The following is a 20,137-nucleotide window of genomic DNA, read 5'->3' as shown; positions in this document are numbered from 1 at the left end:
GACCCCACCACGTCTAGAGAGCTTACATTTGGATAAGCAAGAATAAAGGGGATTATAATTTGAGCCATAATCATGCTGCCCCAGTCAGGAGTGTGTATAGATGACACTCTGAAACACTGCAGAAAAAGTAAGACGGCTTATAAACTATGACAAATAACATGAAAATGACAATAACCCATTAAGACCTGAGGCGATTATTTAAAAAAATCTAAATCCTAACAGTTTTTCAAAATAAAAGAAAAAAAATGTTTCAAGATTTTTCAAAAATAGCAGATCTACAAGCTCATAGCGCGGCACTCGGTGCCGCGCTATGAGCTTGTAGATCTGCTATTTTTGAATAGCCAAAGAAATCTAAAGTGACACAGATGCTTTCCAGGTCTTAGTGCGATAAAGGAGGATTAGTCACCCTCCATACCTACAACAGATCAGGAGGCAACTGCTTGGCTCAATGACTTTGCATGAATTGGCTAAATTAAAAATAAAAACTGCACAATTGCACTTACTCGAGCATGAAATCTATATTTGTAGTTGTGTGTACAGTATGTCACCTTCTATTGTTATGTTTAAGGATCCTTTGTTCACTGTCTGGCACGCTTTCATCAGAACTAACTTAACCAGTTATTTAACGGACACACCATACCAATGACTTGACACCAGAGTTGTCTCGAAAACAAATGTTTCACACAAGATGAAGCGCTAAGTCATGACACACTGCATTGATAAGTGTCTCAGAAGAAGTATGCACACACTCAGTGGTGTAAAGTAACTAAGTACGTTTACTCAAGTACTGTACTTAAGTACAATTTTGAGGTATTTTTTACTTTACTTTTTACTACTTTAACTGGTTAGTTACTAGTTACTTTGCAGATATACATGATTACATTATAAAACATACATTAGCGACATTAGTCCTATTTTATACATTGGCTAATTGAAAATAGACGATCTACAAGCTCACAACGTGCCGCATCGCGACGCGTTGTGAGCTTGTAGATCTGCTATTTTTTTGTACTTTTGGTACTTTAAGTACATTTTGATACCAATACTTTTGTACTTTTCTCAAGTAAATTTTGAATTCCGAACTTATACTTCTAACAGACAGAGTACTTCTAGATTGCAGTATTGATACTTTTACTTAAGTAAAACATTTGAGTACTTTTTCCACCACTGGCACACACTAAGCCGACTAAGGCTGTGTTCAGAGTTCAGCCTGGCAGTGCAAATATATATATTTTTGGCCTATCCAGAGTGGAATCATATTAGATTTATCAATCTGGATGGCAAAAAAAATGAAAACGGATTTATGTGAATCAGATTTGAACCACATCCACATTACAAAAATATCCTATATCTGCGACACCGTCATATGACGGATTATAAATATTAAGCATAACTCAAGCCTATGTTTTTACGACATTACCAGTTGTGTACAGTAACTAACTACATTTACTTGAGTACTGCACATTACTTTAACTGCATGACTCCACTACATCTCTAGGAAGGGACTCCAATCCGATATCTGAATATACACAAATCCAATCTGGTCACTTGCAAATAGTGTGGACGGTCATGCTGTGTTCACACTGGCGGCGACAAGAAACAGGCTACACGTCATTTTCAATGCACAGCAGTGACATGAAGCTACAAACTGCCCCGACACTACAGTGACATGAAGCTACAAACTGTCCCGACACTACAAACTACAAACTGCCCCGACACAGACACTACAGAAGAAGTTGAGCGCCCGCTCAACTTCAACGGTTTTCAGCTCTGATTGACGCAGTGTTGTGTCAATCAATCATAATGTTTTTGTTTCAGCATTTCCTTCTTTGTTCCATAAAGGAAAGAAAGAACTCATTCTTTGCCATTATGTGCTATTTAACCCTACCCTAGTGTTATTATGCGGCAACGCATCAACAGCGACTGGGCAGTTGTAGTTGGTCATGCTTGGCTGTTTTTTGTAGCTTTGTCGCCGCTAGTGTGAACGCGGCATCAGTCCTAAAGATCAGATTTGAGTAACAAATTGGATTTGACTGCAGTGAGTCTGGACAAAGCACTGCTCTACACAATTAACGTTTCTATTGTATCATGTGGCTTTTTAGTGGTGAATTGTGCTGTCACTGTGTGAAACACACTGTATGAAACACATGATGTGTATGTGTTGTTGGGTGGGGACAAGAGTCAAGACTACCTCTTGGTTGCACTTCTTCTTATTATTTTATCACAGTTCTTATTTTAATTTTCCTCCCCAGTTTTTAGTCATTGCCAAATTGGCTAAATTGTTATATCGTTGCTGTCGGGCAGAAACCTCTTATCTTCATATTCTAACTTTTTTAGTTTTTTCGTAAATTAATGCCCCTACTTGATCACACTTCAGCGTCACAGATGAGCATAAAAAGTAGCAGATCTACTCACCTGTTTCCTAGGCTGTGTGTTTTCCACTTCCTGTCGATTTCATTGGATATCATTGGTCATCTGACCAGTTTCATTGGATTTCATTGGATCAAATCGACAGGAAGTGGAAAACACACAGCCTAGGAAACAGGTGAACAAGCTCGAAGCGCGGCGAGAAGCGACGTGTTTTGAGCTTGTAGATGTTTTTATTTGAATCCTGAAAAGTAAGCGTTTTGGACGTACAAGGTTTCTACCCGACGACAGAGACCATGTGTCGTCTCAATGATGGTGGGCAGGAACTTGACCTCTGCCTGACCTCTCAGACTTTTTTGGACCCATTCAATCCGGGAATGCATCTCTGTCATTTTAGATTTCTTTGGCTATTCAAAAATAGCAGATCTATATCTGCTATTTTTGATTTTTTTAAGTGGACATTTGTAACTCAAATCTTTGCTTCTGGGACTACCTGGAACTAAATATTTGACACATGTTCGCTTAAAAAATATATATATTCCAAGATTTGCACACATTTTCGCGTTTTTTTTTTTTAGCAGATCTACAAGCTCATAGCGTGGCACTAGGTGCCACGCTATGAGCTTGTAGATCTGCTATTTTTGAATAGCCAAATAAATCTTAAAATGACACAAATGATGCTTTCCCGGTCTTAAAGGGTTAACCAAAGCATAAAATGGGCATAATATTTTGACATGAAAACATTTTAATCGATTTTTTTTAATCGACTGAATTGATTGAGTCCAATTAACCACTTGAGCCTGTATTATACGTTGTTGTACAGTGGTGTACGAAAATAGCCAAGAAATGGCCGATCTACGTGCTCACAATGTGTCGCGATGGGAAGCGTTCAAAAAGCTTCAATTGTGATATTGGTGCTATCTATCGTCCAGCTCTAGCAGTGTGTGTAGTTAGTAAATTGCCCCACCCTCCCGTACCATTTCAAACCACTGAATGGAATGATTATTAGAAGGGCTAATACTACTATTTAACCCATTTTGGGGGCGGGAACCAGTGTTGCCAGATCTGCTTATTATAATTTCCCCGCAAGATGCTATTTGAAAATAGCAGATCTACAAGCTTACGACGCGTTGTGAGCTTGTAGATCTGCTATTTTCAAATAGCTGATGTATATGTTAAAGTGCACATGTGGCCCATAGTCTCTTCTTTTGGGCTGGTTTTCCTAGACCTGGTTGCTTGTTTCTCTCACAGAATCTGGCAACACTGGCGGGAACCCCTATATGTAACCATACCTTCCAAGACGGGAACCCCTTTTGGGGTTCCTGTTGCTATGTACAGTATATAGCAACATAACGTTTTTGTAATTTTTTGAATACATTTTTGACGTTTTTCAGACAACTTAGGTCAGGATTTAGAAGGCGTTTTTAGAATCGGCCTCAGGTCTAAATGGGTTAATAGACTAGTTCAGGGGTCTTCAACAGGGGGTCTGGGACCCCTAGGGGGTCCTCAGAGTTAGGGCGGCCGCCAAATCTTTGTGTGATTCGATATTTTTGGGCGGTGAAACCGCCCCTATATGTGAGGTTTGGACATCGACATTCGCTGCACTGTGATTGGCCACCATTGTACCATCCCCACCTATTGTACCCCCCCAACCCTGCGCTGTGATTGGCCACCATTGTACACTATGGTGGCCAATTCAGGACTATTCAGGACTGTGATTGGCTAGTGAACACATGACACATGTGCATAGGCCTATAAATAGGACTATGCACTTAAAAAAACACATTTATGGGGTTTTTTTAAGTTAGGGGTGTACAATGGTTGGTCTACAATATTCCTTTTCTTTAAGTGAACTTCCATCACTGTGATGACCACTGTGACCACACCGCCCACTTCACACTGGGTGTGATTTTTTTTTAAAACATTAACCACTTGAACCCTAGCGGTAGCATGCCCATTCTACATGGACACCAATCCAACACTGATGATAGTGCTGTCAAACAAGTCTATGAAACTATATGAAAAAGTTTAATCTGCAACACAATTTTATACAATATGTAGTGGGGGGTCCCTGCTTCATCTCTCTCTCAGCTAAGGGGTCCTTGGCCTGAAAATCGTTGAAGACCCCTGGTGCTAGTTGACTAGCACACAACCCTAGTCTCCACAGTGGTGGGCAAATGGAACTTGAACCCTGTGCCACCCGGAAGCCACCCTGGTGGTCAGGTCACAGGTCTTTGATGTGTGTGTGTGTGTGTGTGTGTGTGTGTGTGTGTGTGTGTGTGTGTGTGTGTGTGTGTGTATCTGCCTATGGCACTGTGGTGGTACAGTACATCACCCATCAACCTAGACATGCAGGCATCATGCTCATCTGTCTGCATCTATTGTCTGGGCGGTGATGTAATCCATTTAGACCGGGGAAAGCATCCGTGTCATTTTAAGATTTTATTTGGCTATTCAAAAATAGCAGATATACAAGCTCATAGCGTGGCACTTGATGCTTGTAGATCTGCTATTTCTTTTTGAAAAATCGTGAAAATGTGTGCATATCTTTGAATATATATTTTTTTAAAGCGAACATTTGTAACTCAAATTTTTGCTTCTACAAATGTCTTCTAAATCCTAAAAGTTTTTTGAAAAAACGTATGTTGCTATGATCAGTGGTTCTCAAACTTTTTAATTTCAAGGACCACCCAAAATTATATGTATTTGGTCGCGGACCCCCATCCCAAAATATGTTGTTCCAGGGACCTCCAGAAGCAAAAATTTTTGATTTTTCGAATAGCAGATCTGCCATTTTTGAATAGCCAAAGTATAAAATAATAGTTAAAGTGGTTACACAGGTGCGTTCCCATTTGTAATGGGTTACAGGGGAAATATGTGCCAAACATGATTATTGTTAGTCTAATTAGTCAGTGTAAAACAGTAAGAAGTCATCTTGATTTGGTGTTGATAGATGGATGGATAGCTACTTTAGTGATCCCTTAATTGATGATGAAACAGTATCAGCAAGTTATAATTTCTTTGCCTTAACATAAAGTAGGCGTTTTTGTCCATGTGATAATGCATATAACACCATTGTGTGGTTAAGACGTCCTGTGCCACCCGGACGCCCCTGGTACTTCGATGTGTGTTATTTCCTATGACACAGTGGCACATCATCACGTGGGCATCATCATAGTCATCTGTCTGCATCTATCTTCTGGGTGGAAATAAGTTAAACAATACCTGGGTTTGATTCTTGAGAAATGTCGACATGATTGGCACGAAACATCTGATGATGATGAGGCTCTGTGGCTTTTGTTGTGGTCCGTTTCTAGAAAGTGTCTGTAAACTATAGGCTTGTTCCTGGCAATAGAATCGTATATATATACTGTATGGGAGTAATTTCCGATGACACTACTGCAGTGGTGGAAATTAACTAAGTACATTTACTCAAGTACTGTACTTAAGTTCAATTTTGAGGTACTTTTACTTTACTGGAGTATTTCCAAATGTCTATACTTTTACTTCTACTCCACTACATCTCAAAGAAAAATATTGTACTTTTACTCCACTTACAATTTATGAAAACTTTAGTTACTAGTTACTTTGCAGATATACATTATTACATTATAAAACATACATTAACCACTTTTGCCCTATTTTATACCTAGGCTATTTGAAAATAGGCGATCTACAAGCTCACAAGATGCGACGCGTTGTGAGCTTGTAGATCTGCTATTTTCAAACATTTAGTACTTTTACCTTTAGTACTTTAAGTACATTTTGATACTAATACTTTTGTACTTTTACTCAAGTAAATTTTGCATTCCGGACTTACTTGTAACAGAGTACTTCTACATTGCAGTATTGCTACTTTTACTTAAGTAAAACATTTGAGTACTTTTTCCACCACTGCACTACTGTGCCAACCAGCACCAACAACATGTAGTTTGGTTGGCTTTTTTGCAGGATGTTTACCTATTTTCACCAAATGTTCGCCTACAATTATATGCCCAGAATAAGAACGTTAGCTTTTATCTGGTTAAGAAAGAAGAAAGAAGAAAACAATAGTTTGATTATTCTTGAGAAATGCCAACATGATTATTATTAGTCTGTCAGTATCAAGAGTTCATCGTGATGATTCTTAAAAGATGATGACATTGTAGCAGCCTGGCCTGGGTAGCGGGTCCCTGGAACAAAATATTTTCAGATGGGGGTCCGCGGCTTAATACATATAATTTTTGGGGTCCCTTGACATGAAAAAGTTTGAGAACCACTGATTTAGCAACATAAGTTCATATTCTTTATTTGTCCCATAGGGACATTCCATTTCACAAGTCTGTTCTACAACACATAATAGCAAAATACAACACAACATAAAGACAATACATAGTAACACAGTCCCCAGAGTACACAAATAACATATCAGCGAGGCAGGTTGTTTAGCGCTGCAATGGCTGAGTGGACAATTCTCCTGCTAAAACTGAACCTTTTCCCATCTCAAAGTTCTGTATCTCCGTCCAGATGGCATGATTGTAAAGTTGCTTTATCGTTCATACCAGAGGATGGGGTGTAGGAAGGCCAATAATCTTAAGCAATGTGTGTAATACTGAGAAGTTTGTTCTTGTTAGACATTGTCAACATATGGAAAAAGCATGGGGAACAGTACAACAGAATAGGTTGAATAATGCCTTTAGAATCGTATAATATCACCGATTGAATGGAAGATCACTGATTGGTTTTTACCTACGCCGATGTTAACCCATTAAGACCTGAGATACGATTCTACAAATGTCTTCTAAATCAGTTTTCTGAAACACTTATGTTGCTATAATATCAGTGGAGCTCAACCTTTTTCATGTCAGGGTTTTTCAAAAATAGCAGATCTACAAGCTCATAGCGCGGCACTCGGTGCCGCGCTATGAGCTTGTATATCTGCTATTTTTGAATAGCCAAAGTATAAAATAATGTAATAAAATATGGGTTACTTGATCATACTATTGCGTCACACAAAAGCATCAAAAGTAGCAGATCCACAAGCTCGTGAATCTGCTACTCTTACTATTTTTGAATTTGAATCCTGAAAATATGAAGTTTTTCCTCCTCGACAGAGACGATATTCAAACGCTCAAGTTTGCCAGGCCTGAAGAAAACATAAGTTGGTGTTTTCACCGCCGACTGTTACCAAAACCACTCATTACTGGCCCTTAGAAAAGGTGGGACAAAGTTGTTCTTTCTGGGTGGGGAAGGAGGTGAAGTCTATTTGTGTCGTGTGTGTGTGAGACACCAACCGTTTGAAGGAGTAACAGTGTGTGTGATGAAGATAGAAGAAGAATGCTATGAGCTTGTAGATCTGCTATTTTTGAATAACCAAAGTATAAAATATGGTTAAAGTGGTTAAAATGACTGTGACGCTATATTAACTAATTTTGTTGAGCTAATGAGTTCTCTCTCCCGATTGGATGAAACTAGCATCTCTGCCTGAAAATGAATTTTCTGTTTTACTAAAGAGCAGGAGCCTGAAAATCCTACAGCAAAGATTACTATAGGAATATAAAGCTATTTAACACTTATTTAATTAAGACGTATCACTAATTAATTTGCCCAATCAATCAGCTTTGGAGATGTTTGATATAGTTAGTGGACGTTTCCTATCCATGTACAGCAGTGGTTTTCAACCAGTGGTCCGGGGACCACCAGTGGTCCTTGAGAGAGCACCAGGGGGTCCCCAGCAAAATTAGTTAATAGCGTCACAATCATTTTTAGCCACTTAGCTTTGGCTATTCAAAAATAGCAGATCTACAAGCTCATAGCGCGGCACCGAGTGCCGCGCTATGAGCTTGTAGATCTGCTATTTTTGAAAAACCTTGAAAAACTGTGCATATCTTTGAACATTTATATTTTTTAAAGCAAAAATTAACTGATATCTTTGCTTCTGGGGGTCCCTGGCACAAAACATTTTCAATTGGGGGTCCGCGGCCAAATGTATATCATCAATTTAGGGGTCCTTGGCATGAAAAAGGTTGAAAACCACTGATATACAGGGATTAAAGCCAAAACTAAAGTTTTTGTCAGGCCAAGTCCCAATGTGTGATTTGTAAAACAGCGTGAAAGGAGCCCCCCTAGTTTTTAGTCATATTTTAGTCATCTGAAATGTTTTAGTTTTATTCGACTAAATATCAGAAGATTATAGTCGACTAAATCTAGCCGACTTGATTTAGCCGACTAACATGTGTTTTGGCGGTGCCGTAATGGCTGATTTTTACACTTGGTTGCATGCTGAAAATAGCCGATCTACAAGCTCCACAACGTGTCGCGCTGCGACACGTTGTGAGCTTGTAGATCTGCTATTTTCAGAGCGTAACACCCGAGCTCAACCAAACATAAAACGACTTGTCTTTTAGTTCTACTGGATCTCTTCTCCACTAGATCCCTCTCTAACATTTTAGTCTAGCCTTTATTTGTTGACGAAATTGTTAATATATTTAGTCTTAGTTTTAGTCATCACAGCTTAGTTCTTATTTCGTTTTTATTTCGTTTTGGTCAGTGAAAAAAGGTAGTCGACTAACATTTTTCGTCATAGTTTTACATATTTTTTTTTACATATTGTGCTATCAGGCACAGTATGTCAAATTGATAGGGATATCCGGTATTATCGCTTTGATGCTTCTGTGTGAAGCTTTAGTGTAGGATGATCAAGTCGGGCGTTAATTTATGAAAAAATAAAAAGTTAAAATACGGAGATAAGAGGTTTCTGCCCGACAGCAACGATATATATATTATTACTGCAGACTCTGACTCTAGCAGCAGACCACATGGAGCAGAGAAACAGTGATCCATTAACAAGCCAAGAGTAAAGCCATGCTAGTGGCCTCTATGGAATCCAGATGACTGGAATCAGTCACGGCGTCTCTGAGAACTTCTATCTAGTGGTTCTCAAAACCTTTCACGGTCAAGGACCCCCAAAACAAATTATTTGGCCCCCTATCTGAAAATGGTTTGTTCCGGGGGACCCCCCCCCCCATACAAGATTTCTGTTTAAAAAGTATTATTATTCCAAATTTTTCACATTTCTTCCAAGATTCTTTTGAAAATTTGCCGATCTACAAGCTCACAACGTGTCGCATCGCGACACGTTGTGAGCTTGTAGATCTGTACTTAAGTACAATTTTGAGTATTTACAATTTCCAATACTTTTACTTCTACTCCACTACATCTCAGAGGCAAATATTGTACTTTTACTCCACTACAATTATTTGAAAACTTTAGTTACTAGTTACTTTTCAGATATAAATTATGATGTTATGAAACATACATTACCCACTTTAACCCTATTTTATACCTAAGCTATTTGAAAATAGCCGATTTACATGCTCACAACGCGTCGCATGTGAGCTTGTAGATCTGCTATTTTCAAATATTTAGTACTTTTACTTTTGGTACTTTAAGTGTATTTTGATGCCAATACTTTTGTACTTTTACTCAAGTAAATTTTGAATTCTGGACTTTTACTTGTAACAGAGTATTTTTATATTGCAGTATTGGTACTTTTACTTAAGTAAAGAATTTTTGTACTTTTTCCACCACTGGTGGGTAACCCCTCTCCCTCAAGGACCCCTGGGGGTCCCCGAGGTGCTGCACCCCACTTAGAGAACCGCTGCTTTAAAAATCCATCCATTTGTTTGTACTAGCAGCAGTAGCTGAAAACCCAGGGAGTGGGTCTCGGTGTGTTTGCTGCACACACTGCGTTCAGCTCCTGCTCCTCTCTTCCTGCCTGCTGCAAAACCACACATCCTGTTAGTGTGTTGTGTATGTATGCCTACACACCACATCTGTGTGTGTATATAGGTGTGTGTGTGTGCGTGCGCGCCTATGTGATCTGTTCTCATCAGTTGTGTAAAGTAACTAAGTACATTTACTCAAGTACTGTACTTAAGTACAATTTTGATTTTTTTTTTTTACTTTACTGGAGTATTTCCAGTTTTCAGTACTTTTACTTCTACTCCACTACATCTCAGAGGCAAATATTGTGCTTTTACTCCACTACAATTCTTTGAAAACTTTAGTTACTAGTTACTTTTTAGACTTTGATTATTATCGCAAAACACACTAACCACTTCAACCCTGTATACATTTCGTCCATTTTTTTAATACATTTTGAACTTGTGAAATGGGACATTATGCACAATGAGTACTTTAACTTGTGTACTTTAAGTATATTTTTATACCAATACTTTTGTACTTTTACTCAAGTAAATGTTGAACTCCGTACTTTTACTTGTAACAGAGTATTTCAACATTGTAGTATTGATACTTTTACTTAAGTAAAACATGTGAGTATTTGGTTCTCATACCTATCTATGCACACGTCTTCCAAACCCCATGAACCCTTAAAGCGTCCCTATTCTGGGCTCGTGTCACTCATGACGGGAGGAGAACATTCTGTGAGAATATAATCAGTACAAGCAGCTCACAATGTGTCGCAGTGCTTTGTTGAGATTTGTAGATCGGCTATTTTTTCGGCGAAGAGATTATTTTGGTTTAGAGAGGGGGAAAAAGTAGGGGGCCCAAGTACAGATCCATAGGGTACGCCGGTCAACGAACTATACAGTATAGGGTTTAAAAGCACCACTATGTAACCTTTGGTTTTATAAAATGTATTTCTTAGTGTGTTCATATAATAATATAACTAACACAACTGCGGTGGTTGTATTTGGTGCTCTTTTATTGAGTAATCTAGATCCTGTGATCCAGTAAGACCACTACTGGTTGACAAGTGGAACTGCATGAAGCTCAAAAAGCAATATCTTCCCCTCCCCTAAACACATGTGAATAATAATAATAATAATCTCCCCTGAGTAAGTGTGTACTTGTCGCACAGTGGTAAAAAATTTCTGCACTTGCACAGGGGACCCAGGTTTGAATCCCAGGTAGGACGTAACAAGTTACAGGGTACGTTGGCTATTCGAAAAATAGCAGATCTACAAGCTCACAGTGCGTCACTTTGTGTCACGCTGGCTGCAAGCTTGTACGTCTGCTATCTTTGGAACCTTTTGAAAAACATCGAAAATGCTTAGAAACTTTTGAATACTTTTGAATTTTTTATTTTTTTTGGGGACGAAAAAGCTTGATAACTACTGGTTTAGAAGGCATTTGTACAATGGGCCTCAGGTCTTTAATGGGTTAAGTGGTTAACAACCCATGATCCACACCTACACACCACAGCAGCCCTCTCTATCATAGATCACATCTTTCACACGTTGACTTTCCTCCCGCACAGACAGCCAGGGCACAGCTAGACTTCCTGCTTTAAGTAAAGCCACTGACAGCCTCCATTTGTTTAAGAACACTTTAAGCTTCGCTGCCGGAGTCACAATATTATGCAGCTTCCTTCGGAGAGAAGCAGGAAAATAAGAGATAGCTCAGAGGTGTCACCTTACTGAAGGAGATCATGGAGGAGGAGGATGCATCCTGTTCCATGCTCCCCCACATATATACGTATTGTGTGTGTGTGTGTGTGTATGTGTGTGTGTGTGTGCGCAGTATAGGCCTGTCACGATTATGACATTTTGCATGACGATTAATTGTCACAAAAATAATTGCGATGAATGATTTAATTGTGTTTCTGTCATTGAACAAAATTGGAACATTATGAATTAAAATGACATTTCTGTGAGGCTTTTAGGCTTCGTAAACTAAAGTTGCACAGGGCAACACATATTTAAATCTTTATACTTAAAAAAACCCACATTAATAGTGGAAATAACAGATCTACAAGCTCAAAAGGTGACGCCTTTTGAGCTCGTAGATCTGTTATTTCCACAATTTTTTGATAATGTTGGAAAATGTGTGAACATTTTCAACATGGAAATGATTATGCAAAAGATTTCAAATAATTGCGATTAGGCGATTATGTAATAATTGTGACAGGCCTACAGTAGAACTATTTATAAATATAAAGCATTCATCAAAAGAAGGTTGGAAAATATTTTACATAAAACTGTCAAAAATGCAATACAATTTTTTTTATCAGCAGCAACACAATTTACCACATGAACCCTAGTGTCCCTATTCTGGGCCATGTCGTGATAGGCGAACATTCGCCCAAAGAATAGCAGATCTACAAGCTCACAACACATGTGACACAGTGTCATCGGACATTACGCACATCAAAAGAAAGAAGTGTGACCATGGGCATTCAAAGGTTAGGCAGAGGTCAAGATCCTGCCCACGATCTCTGCACCAGAAAACAAAGCTAAATGCACAGCAGGGAGGCCTGAGGTTCCGATTCTACAAAATGTCTTCTAAATCCTAACAGTTCTTTGAAAAAAACGTATGTTGCTATGTCAGTGGTTCTCAAACTTTTTCATGTCAAGGACCCCCAAAATGATATGTATTTGGCCGCGGACCCCCATCTCAAAATATTTTGTTCCAGGGACCCCCCAAGAAGCAAAGATTTGATTTACCAATGTTGGCTTAAAAAATATATATTTTCAAAGATTTGCACACATTTTCTCGCTTTTTCAAAAATAGCAGATCTACAAGCTCATAGCGCGGCACTCGGTGCCACGCTATGAGCTTGTAGATCTGCTATTTTTGAATAGCCAAAAGTGTAAAATAATGCTTTTTTTTAGCTCAAATCAAAAAGTGACACAGGTGCGTTCCAGGTCTTAATGGGTTAATTTACGAAAAAAAATCACAAATATTTAGAATATGGAGATGAGAGGTTTCTGCCCGACAGCGACCATCGTTCTACAGTACAGTATAGGTGTCTGTCTGCTCTTCAGGTTCCAGTCAGACGCTCACTGGTGTGGCTTGAGGTCCGTGGCCTCGGCTTCGCTGTAAAAGGCTCTCTGTGGTCAGAAGGACTTGAACCATAGAACCATAGTAGCCTATCTGTCTGTGTATTCATTGATATATTATGTTGTACACGACACGTAGATGGTCTAGATCAAAGGTTTTCAAACCCTTTACATATCAAGGTCCATTATTTATTCGGCATTTGAGCCACAGACCACCGTTTGATGAGATTTTAGCCTCTCAGACCCAAGACTAAATATTGTAAATATTTAGTTGATTTTGTCCACAATTCCATGCTGGACGTTGATCAAAATAACAATTCTTTAATTAAGTAATGCAGATGTTTAACAATAATGTAATAGTGTACATTGGCACCGGGTGAAAAAAGGGTTACAAAAATCGAGGGATAAATATTATAGGAAAAAAAACAACAATAATGTAACTCTTGAGATGAAACCAAATCCGTTTGGTTTCATTTTATGCTTTCAAGAGTTAAACATCTGCCTAAAAAGGGTCTATTTGGTTACCAACCCTCCATCATTTAGCTGGGGACCACCTGGAACCCCCTCAAAGACCACTGGTGGTCCCCGGACCATTGGGTGAGAACTAGGGGTGTGCCGATATATCGTCCCGCGATATATAGCGATACATTTTCGTGACGATATGTATCGTTTTGGGGTTGTTGTTTTTTTGGCAATAATAATAATGCAAAAACAGAAGTATTTGTTTGCATTTGCTTCCCCCCCCCCCCCCCCATATATTTTCATAATAAAAAAGTGCCATATATCGTATCGATATCGTGAGCCCAATATCTTGTATCGTATCGTGAAATTATCGGCACACCCTACTGACCCTAGAGAGAACCACTGGTCTAGATAGTAGATATATGGCATTGGTTGTAGCTGTTTGTTGGAGCGATATGTCAACACTGACCGCCGCCATATTGTCAGGGGCAAGCCTTGCCTCCTAATGCACTGGTTATCAAACTTTTTAAAGTTTTTTAAGTGATGTGTATTTTTACCACCATCTGAAAAGAAGAGAAATGTACGTTAAATTCAAAATTATTTGAATTATTTTATTTTTTAAACATCTGTTAGCTTGTAGATCTGCTATTTTTGAATAGCCAACGTATGAATGGATAAAGTGATTGAAGGGACTACACCATGAATTTTAACTTTTCCTCTCTTCTATTCCAAAAAATACCCCAGTTTGAACACAGGCTTTCACAGAATATCTGGGGTTTTATGTAAATTGGTTTCAAAACAGGCCAAACTGATTTGGCCCCGAAAGTGACGTCACTAGCGGTACAATCCCTCCGGTTTTTCAGTTCCAACTTTTTTTTTTTTTTTCCACTCAGAACCAGGAGATAACATGCATACAAACTGGCTCAATAGCGCCACGTGCAAATCAGGACAATGTGGTATTGCAGGTGAAAGTGCTTTATAAGCCAGAGAGAGAGTTAGTTGGAATGAGTATATCTGAGGCTTGATTTAGGCTCAAAGCTTTTGAAAAACGTTTGAGGGACATAAACAATATGATATTAAATATTATAATTTTTTTTAAATTCATGGTGTAGATCCTTTAAAATGATTGCGATGCTATGTTAACTACTTTTGCCTGGGACCCCCTCGAGGACCCCTGGTGGTCCCCGGACTCCACTTTGAGAACCAATGTCCTAACGTATGTCTATTGGAAGCAGGTCTCACAATGAAAATCACCATGACTTGCTGAATTCTCAATCTATTTTCAGCATTTTTGGTTTGTGACATTATGTCAAAATGTGGATTTTCATTCCAAAAACACATTATCTTACATACTAGATAGATAATGACGGTAATGATTATGAAAGATACAAAAGTTGTAGTCTCTGGTTCTTAACTCAGGCATATTTCTTGCTTTCCATTGGGCTCAATTGTATTCAATTCATCAACATCAGCATAAAACATTTACACAATAATGCATGTCATCAACAAATACGAAACACTATACATATATCTGTACAAAGGAGAAAAGGGTAAAACGGCGGCAGTGAATGACACGCAGGGGTGGAAAAAGTACTCAAATGTTTTACTTGAGTAAAAGTATCAATACTGCAATGTAGAAGTACTCTGTTACAAGTAAAGGTCCGGAATTCTAAATATACTTGAGTAAAAGTACAAAAGTATTGGTATAAAAATGTACTGAAAGTACCAAAAGTAAAAGTACTAAAATGTTTGAAAATAGCCGATCTACAAGCTCACAACGCGTCGCATCGCGACGCGTTGTGAGCTTGTAGATCTGCTATTTTCAAATAGCCTGTGTATAAAATGGGGCTAAGGTGGTTAATGTATGTTTTATAATATAATTTATATCTGAAAAGTAACTACCGGTAGTAACTGAAGTTTTCCAATAATTGAAGTGGAGTAAAGTACAGTATTTGCCTCTGAGATGTAGTGGAGTAGAAGTAAAAGTATTGTAAATTGTAAATACTCAAGTAAAGTACAAATACTTCAAAATTGTACTTAAGTACAGAACTTAAGTAAATGTACTTAGTTACTTTCCACCACCACTGACACGTCCTTTCTATGGGAAAATCCATTTACCTCCTCTGTGTTCTGTGTATTAGCAAGAATCTGGTAATACGATACGTTTCATGGTACAGAGAGGTTACCATTCAATATATTGAAATACTGTAAGCAAGGTGATCTATTGCTTGCGGATCTGCTACTTTTGATGCTTTTGTGTGACGCTGTAGTATGATCAAGTAGGGCATTAATTTACAAAAAAACACAAAACTTTTAAAACCCTACAAAACACAACCATAGTGTGAGCGAGGCCACAACAAAGAGTTCACCTTCCTTAGATGAAATTCTAACAAATTGGGAAATTCCGATGCTATAGACCCCTTAACAGACGACGTCACGCTGGTTGCAAGCGTCATACTGCGCAAGCGTCAAACCCATTCTGTCAGGTCTCGCTAGGGCGCGCAGCACTAGCCAACACACAAGAGGGGGTTGGGGTGTGCTGAAACCAGCGCACCCCGAAACAACAGGTTGAGAATTGATTGCATGAAACAATCACCTGTGCGTCCAGTCTCAATGTTGGTAAACAGATAATTGGTCTAGATATAATCTAACATTTGTGCGTGTCTTTTTTTTCTTTGTCTTCAGTCGACATCAGAGAGATCAAGGAGATCCGTCCTGGACAGAAGTCGCGGGACTTTGAGCGCTACGTGGAGGACTCGGCGGCGCGGCTGGACCAGGCCCACTGCTTCGTGATCCTCCATGGCACGGAGTTCCGCCTCAAAGCGCTCAGTCTAGCAGGTAAGCGTAGACCATACATGGGCAACTGGCGGCCCGGGGGTTAATATCGGAATACTGATATATTATTGATTTCAGCGGACATGCAAACATGACCCCGCTTTAATTACTTCAGTCTTTATTAGTAGCTTAATGACTCGTATTAAACTCGTATTTTTTATGTCCAATGTATTTGTATTTAAGTTCATAAAGTTAAAGGTAGGGTAAGTGATTTGCTTTGGTTAAAATAAGCGTTAAATAGCTCTATATTCTGATAGTACTCATTGCTATAGAGTGTTTGTTCAGTAAAAGGAGTCTCCTTGTCTCTCCACCTCTTTATTAAACAGAAAATGCATTTTCGTTTCAGTTTCAGTTTCATTTCCAATTTTATCCAAACAGGACAGAGAACTCAATCAGGATACAAATTAAACAAGTGAAATTGGAAGTGAGGACACTAAGAAATGAGCAGACAAAATTTGAACTGGAACACTATACAAATTAAGCTTAAAAATTGGTACTTTCTCCTGATTGGCTGAGATTTTGACACGTACCGGAAAATGTATTTTCTGTTTATTAAAGAGCTGGAGAGACGGAGAGACTCCTGTTACTGAACAAACACTCTATAGCAATGATTACTATCAGAATATATTGTTTTAACCTTTTAACAAAATACTTTTTGTTTTAACCCAAAAATATCACTTACCCTACCTTTAAAATAAGTGTAACTAAATGCATTTGACATTAATGTTACTTTTCAGGATTCCAGTTCAAACGACAGCGTTTTGAGATTGTAGATCTGCTATTTTTGTGTGCCATAGAATGGCAAATTAATTTACGAAAAAAGTTAAAATACGGAGATAAGAGGTGTCTGCCCGGCATTATAAGCAATGTGGCCCTCTGGAGTGAGAGTGCAAATATAGTGGCCCTCTCCATCATCAATGTTGCCCACCCCTGGCATAGACGCACCCGCCCTACCCAGGAATGTGTACATTTTCATCCTGATAGGCTAAGATTGACTTCTAAAGTTTGCAGGAGTGGTCATTTTTTTGAGCGAAATGCCTCAAATCATGAACGCAGCATCTGATCTTGAAAACATTTGACAAATTTGGACTATTTTCGAAAAGATTTAACAGCGCAAATCTTGAATGGGGGATCTTGGCACAAAATGTTTTCAGATGAGGGTCCAGCGCTATATTTATACATATTGACATTAAAAGGTTTGAGAGCCACTCTGGTATATACACTGTTTATCTGAGCTGAGACATCATGGCTCTTATATGCCCTTTGACCTCTACAGCCACATCTGATGAGGAGATGACAATGTGGGTGAAAGGTTTGACCTGGCTGGTGGCCGACACGCTGAAGTCCCCCACACCTCTCCAGATTGAGAGGTAGAGCACACACACACACACACGCACACACGCACACACACACACACACACACACACACACACACACACACACACACACACACACACACACACACACACACACACACACACACACACACACACACACACACACACACACACACACACACACACACACACACACACACACACACACACGCGTCATTACTTCTAAATGTAGGGTTACACCCAGTACTTGTCCTCTGTTTGCTTTTCTGTATTTAAATGCACTCTTTAACTATCCTTGTTCTCTCCATTTTAGGTGGTTACGGAAGCAGTTCTACGCTGTCGATCGCAACAGGGAAGACAAGTGAGTTTGCACAGTCAATCCTGGTGCAATAGAACAGTGGTTCCCAAACTGGCAATTTTACGTAAGAAAGAGGCAAACATTGTGAAAATAGCTGATCTACAAGCTCATAAATAAAAAACATCACATGGATGCACCTGGGACGTATCATCGGTGTTGTAGCCTGGGGTCGATGGGTGTTTCGGGTCTAGCAACAACATACACCCTCGCCCAGGTGACCCAGCCGGGGTTGATCAAGCCCCGACTTACGTCCCAGTAGCTACCCACGTTCAGTCCTCTTTTAGGGAAAGACAGGGAACTACTCTGCCCGGGACCGGGGGAGGGTCTGGCACGTGGAGGGACTAGGCTCTGTGGATGGCCTCCTGTCCGGGCCTCTCCTTCGTCTCACCAGGTCCAGGACTTGCACCAGACTCCCCTGCTCCAAACATTTCACTCCGGCGTCACAGCGCCTCGCTTGTACTTCGGCTTCACAATACTGCGTCAAACTAAATGTCTGAACTCCTACAGGGTGGGTGGAGGGTCCCCAGTTCAAATATGATTATTTTGGGGCGACCTGAAAAGTTTGGGAACCCTTGCAATAGAGTCAAACACTAACCAGACAGTCAATTCCGGTGCAATAGAGTCAAACACTAACCAGACAGTCCAACCCGGTGCAATAGAGTCAAACCAGACAGTCCAACAGTTTGCAATAGAGATGAACACTGACCAGACTATCCTGGCTGTAAGTCATAACTATGATATTTTTTTTAGGAGCTAGAATGCTGTTAGCATTGTGGTGGAGGGGGTGCCGATAGCTGAGTGGTTAAGGTGTGAACCACATCGGGTCCTGGGTTCGATTCCCGAGCCCGACGACGACGGTTGCACTGCATATCACTCCCCAACCCTCTTCTTCACCCCTTTTTCCTGTCTCTCTCTACTATTTAGACCTGTGCTTCTTAAAAGCTTTTCCAGAAAAAGGCGTGTTTTTTTTAAAGACTCGGCCTCAGTAGTTGTTAGGTACAATACTCCAGTCAAGTGTACTTAGTTATTTTCCACCCCTGATTTCTGGGTGCCTGTGCGTGCCGTGCGGGGTGGGTGGGTGGGTGCAGTGTGTGGAAAATAACCAAGTACTAACAATTTTTCTGGGTGCGTGTGGGGTGTGCAGCAGCAGCGTGTCGGTGCATTGGGTGTGCAGAAGGAACGCAGGCAGGCGGCCCTCAGCCACACACACACACACACACACACACACACACACACACACACACACACACACACACACACACACACACACACACACACACACCAGCAGCAGCTACTTCCTGAGGCAGGAAACAGACTGGAGAGGATGGGAAGAGAGAGAAAGAGAGAGAGAGAGAGAGATGTTTGTCTGTTACCTTCTAGACGGAGGAGGAGAAAGGCCAAAGCCTTTTGTTAGGCCCTGCTCATGTTGTCTCCCTTTGGCTCAGATTCATTTCTTTCTTTTCTTTTTTTTCCACACTGCCCCAGTAACAATGGAGTCGAAAGTGCCAACCATAAGCAAAAAAAAAAATAGGGTTCACCAACACAACATACTGTATGCGTGAGCATTATAGACACTTACAGACATTGTCTGGAAATGATAAAGTTTGGCCATTGTTGCGTGTACATACACATACATCGATTTGTAAAATACGTTTACTTAACCATTATACTGCTTCATATGACAAATAGCAAGCATAGCAGATCTACCAGCTCAAACACGCCGGTTAGCTTGTAGATGTGCTATTTAATAATAAATATATATATATATATTTATTTTTACACATTTCGGAAATTTGCCCAAGTAGAGATGCCAGGGTTAATATGGTTAATATACATTTATTTTATTAAATTGTTGAATTGGGAATATTATCTAGTAGTATAAATATCAAAATGATTTCCTAAAAGACTAGATGTGGGGGATCTTGTACGTACATGCATGTATGTTGCTGTATATCCCTGTGCTAGCGTTGGAAATTTACTACGTGCCAATGAGT

The 20,137-nt window shown here is 39.7% G+C and overlaps 1 protein-coding gene across 1 annotated transcript in view; it reads left to right on the top strand.

Moving 5' to 3' along the window:
- plcg1 (phospholipase C, gamma 1) overlaps window positions 1–20,137 on the top strand; it is an 87,661-nt gene that overhangs the window by 7,250 nt on the left and 60,274 nt on the right. The window contains exons 3-5 of the mRNA XM_080443533.1: window positions 16,299–16,451; window positions 17,725–17,818; window positions 18,099–18,146. Of these exons, the coding sequence (XP_080299659.1) occupies window positions 16,299–16,451; window positions 17,725–17,818; window positions 18,099–18,146 (295 nt within the window). The remainder of the gene's footprint in view (window positions 1–16,298; window positions 16,452–17,724; window positions 17,819–18,098; window positions 18,147–20,137) is intronic.

This window comes from Gymnoscopelus braueri (genome assembly GCF_963280865.1).
Source record: "Gymnoscopelus braueri genome assembly, chromosome: 12".
Taxonomy (NCBI): Eukaryota; Metazoa; Chordata; class Actinopteri; order Myctophiformes; family Myctophidae; genus Gymnoscopelus; species Gymnoscopelus braueri.
Note: the sequence above shows the minus strand (reverse complement) of the source record. Positions and strands in the feature narration are given on the sequence as shown.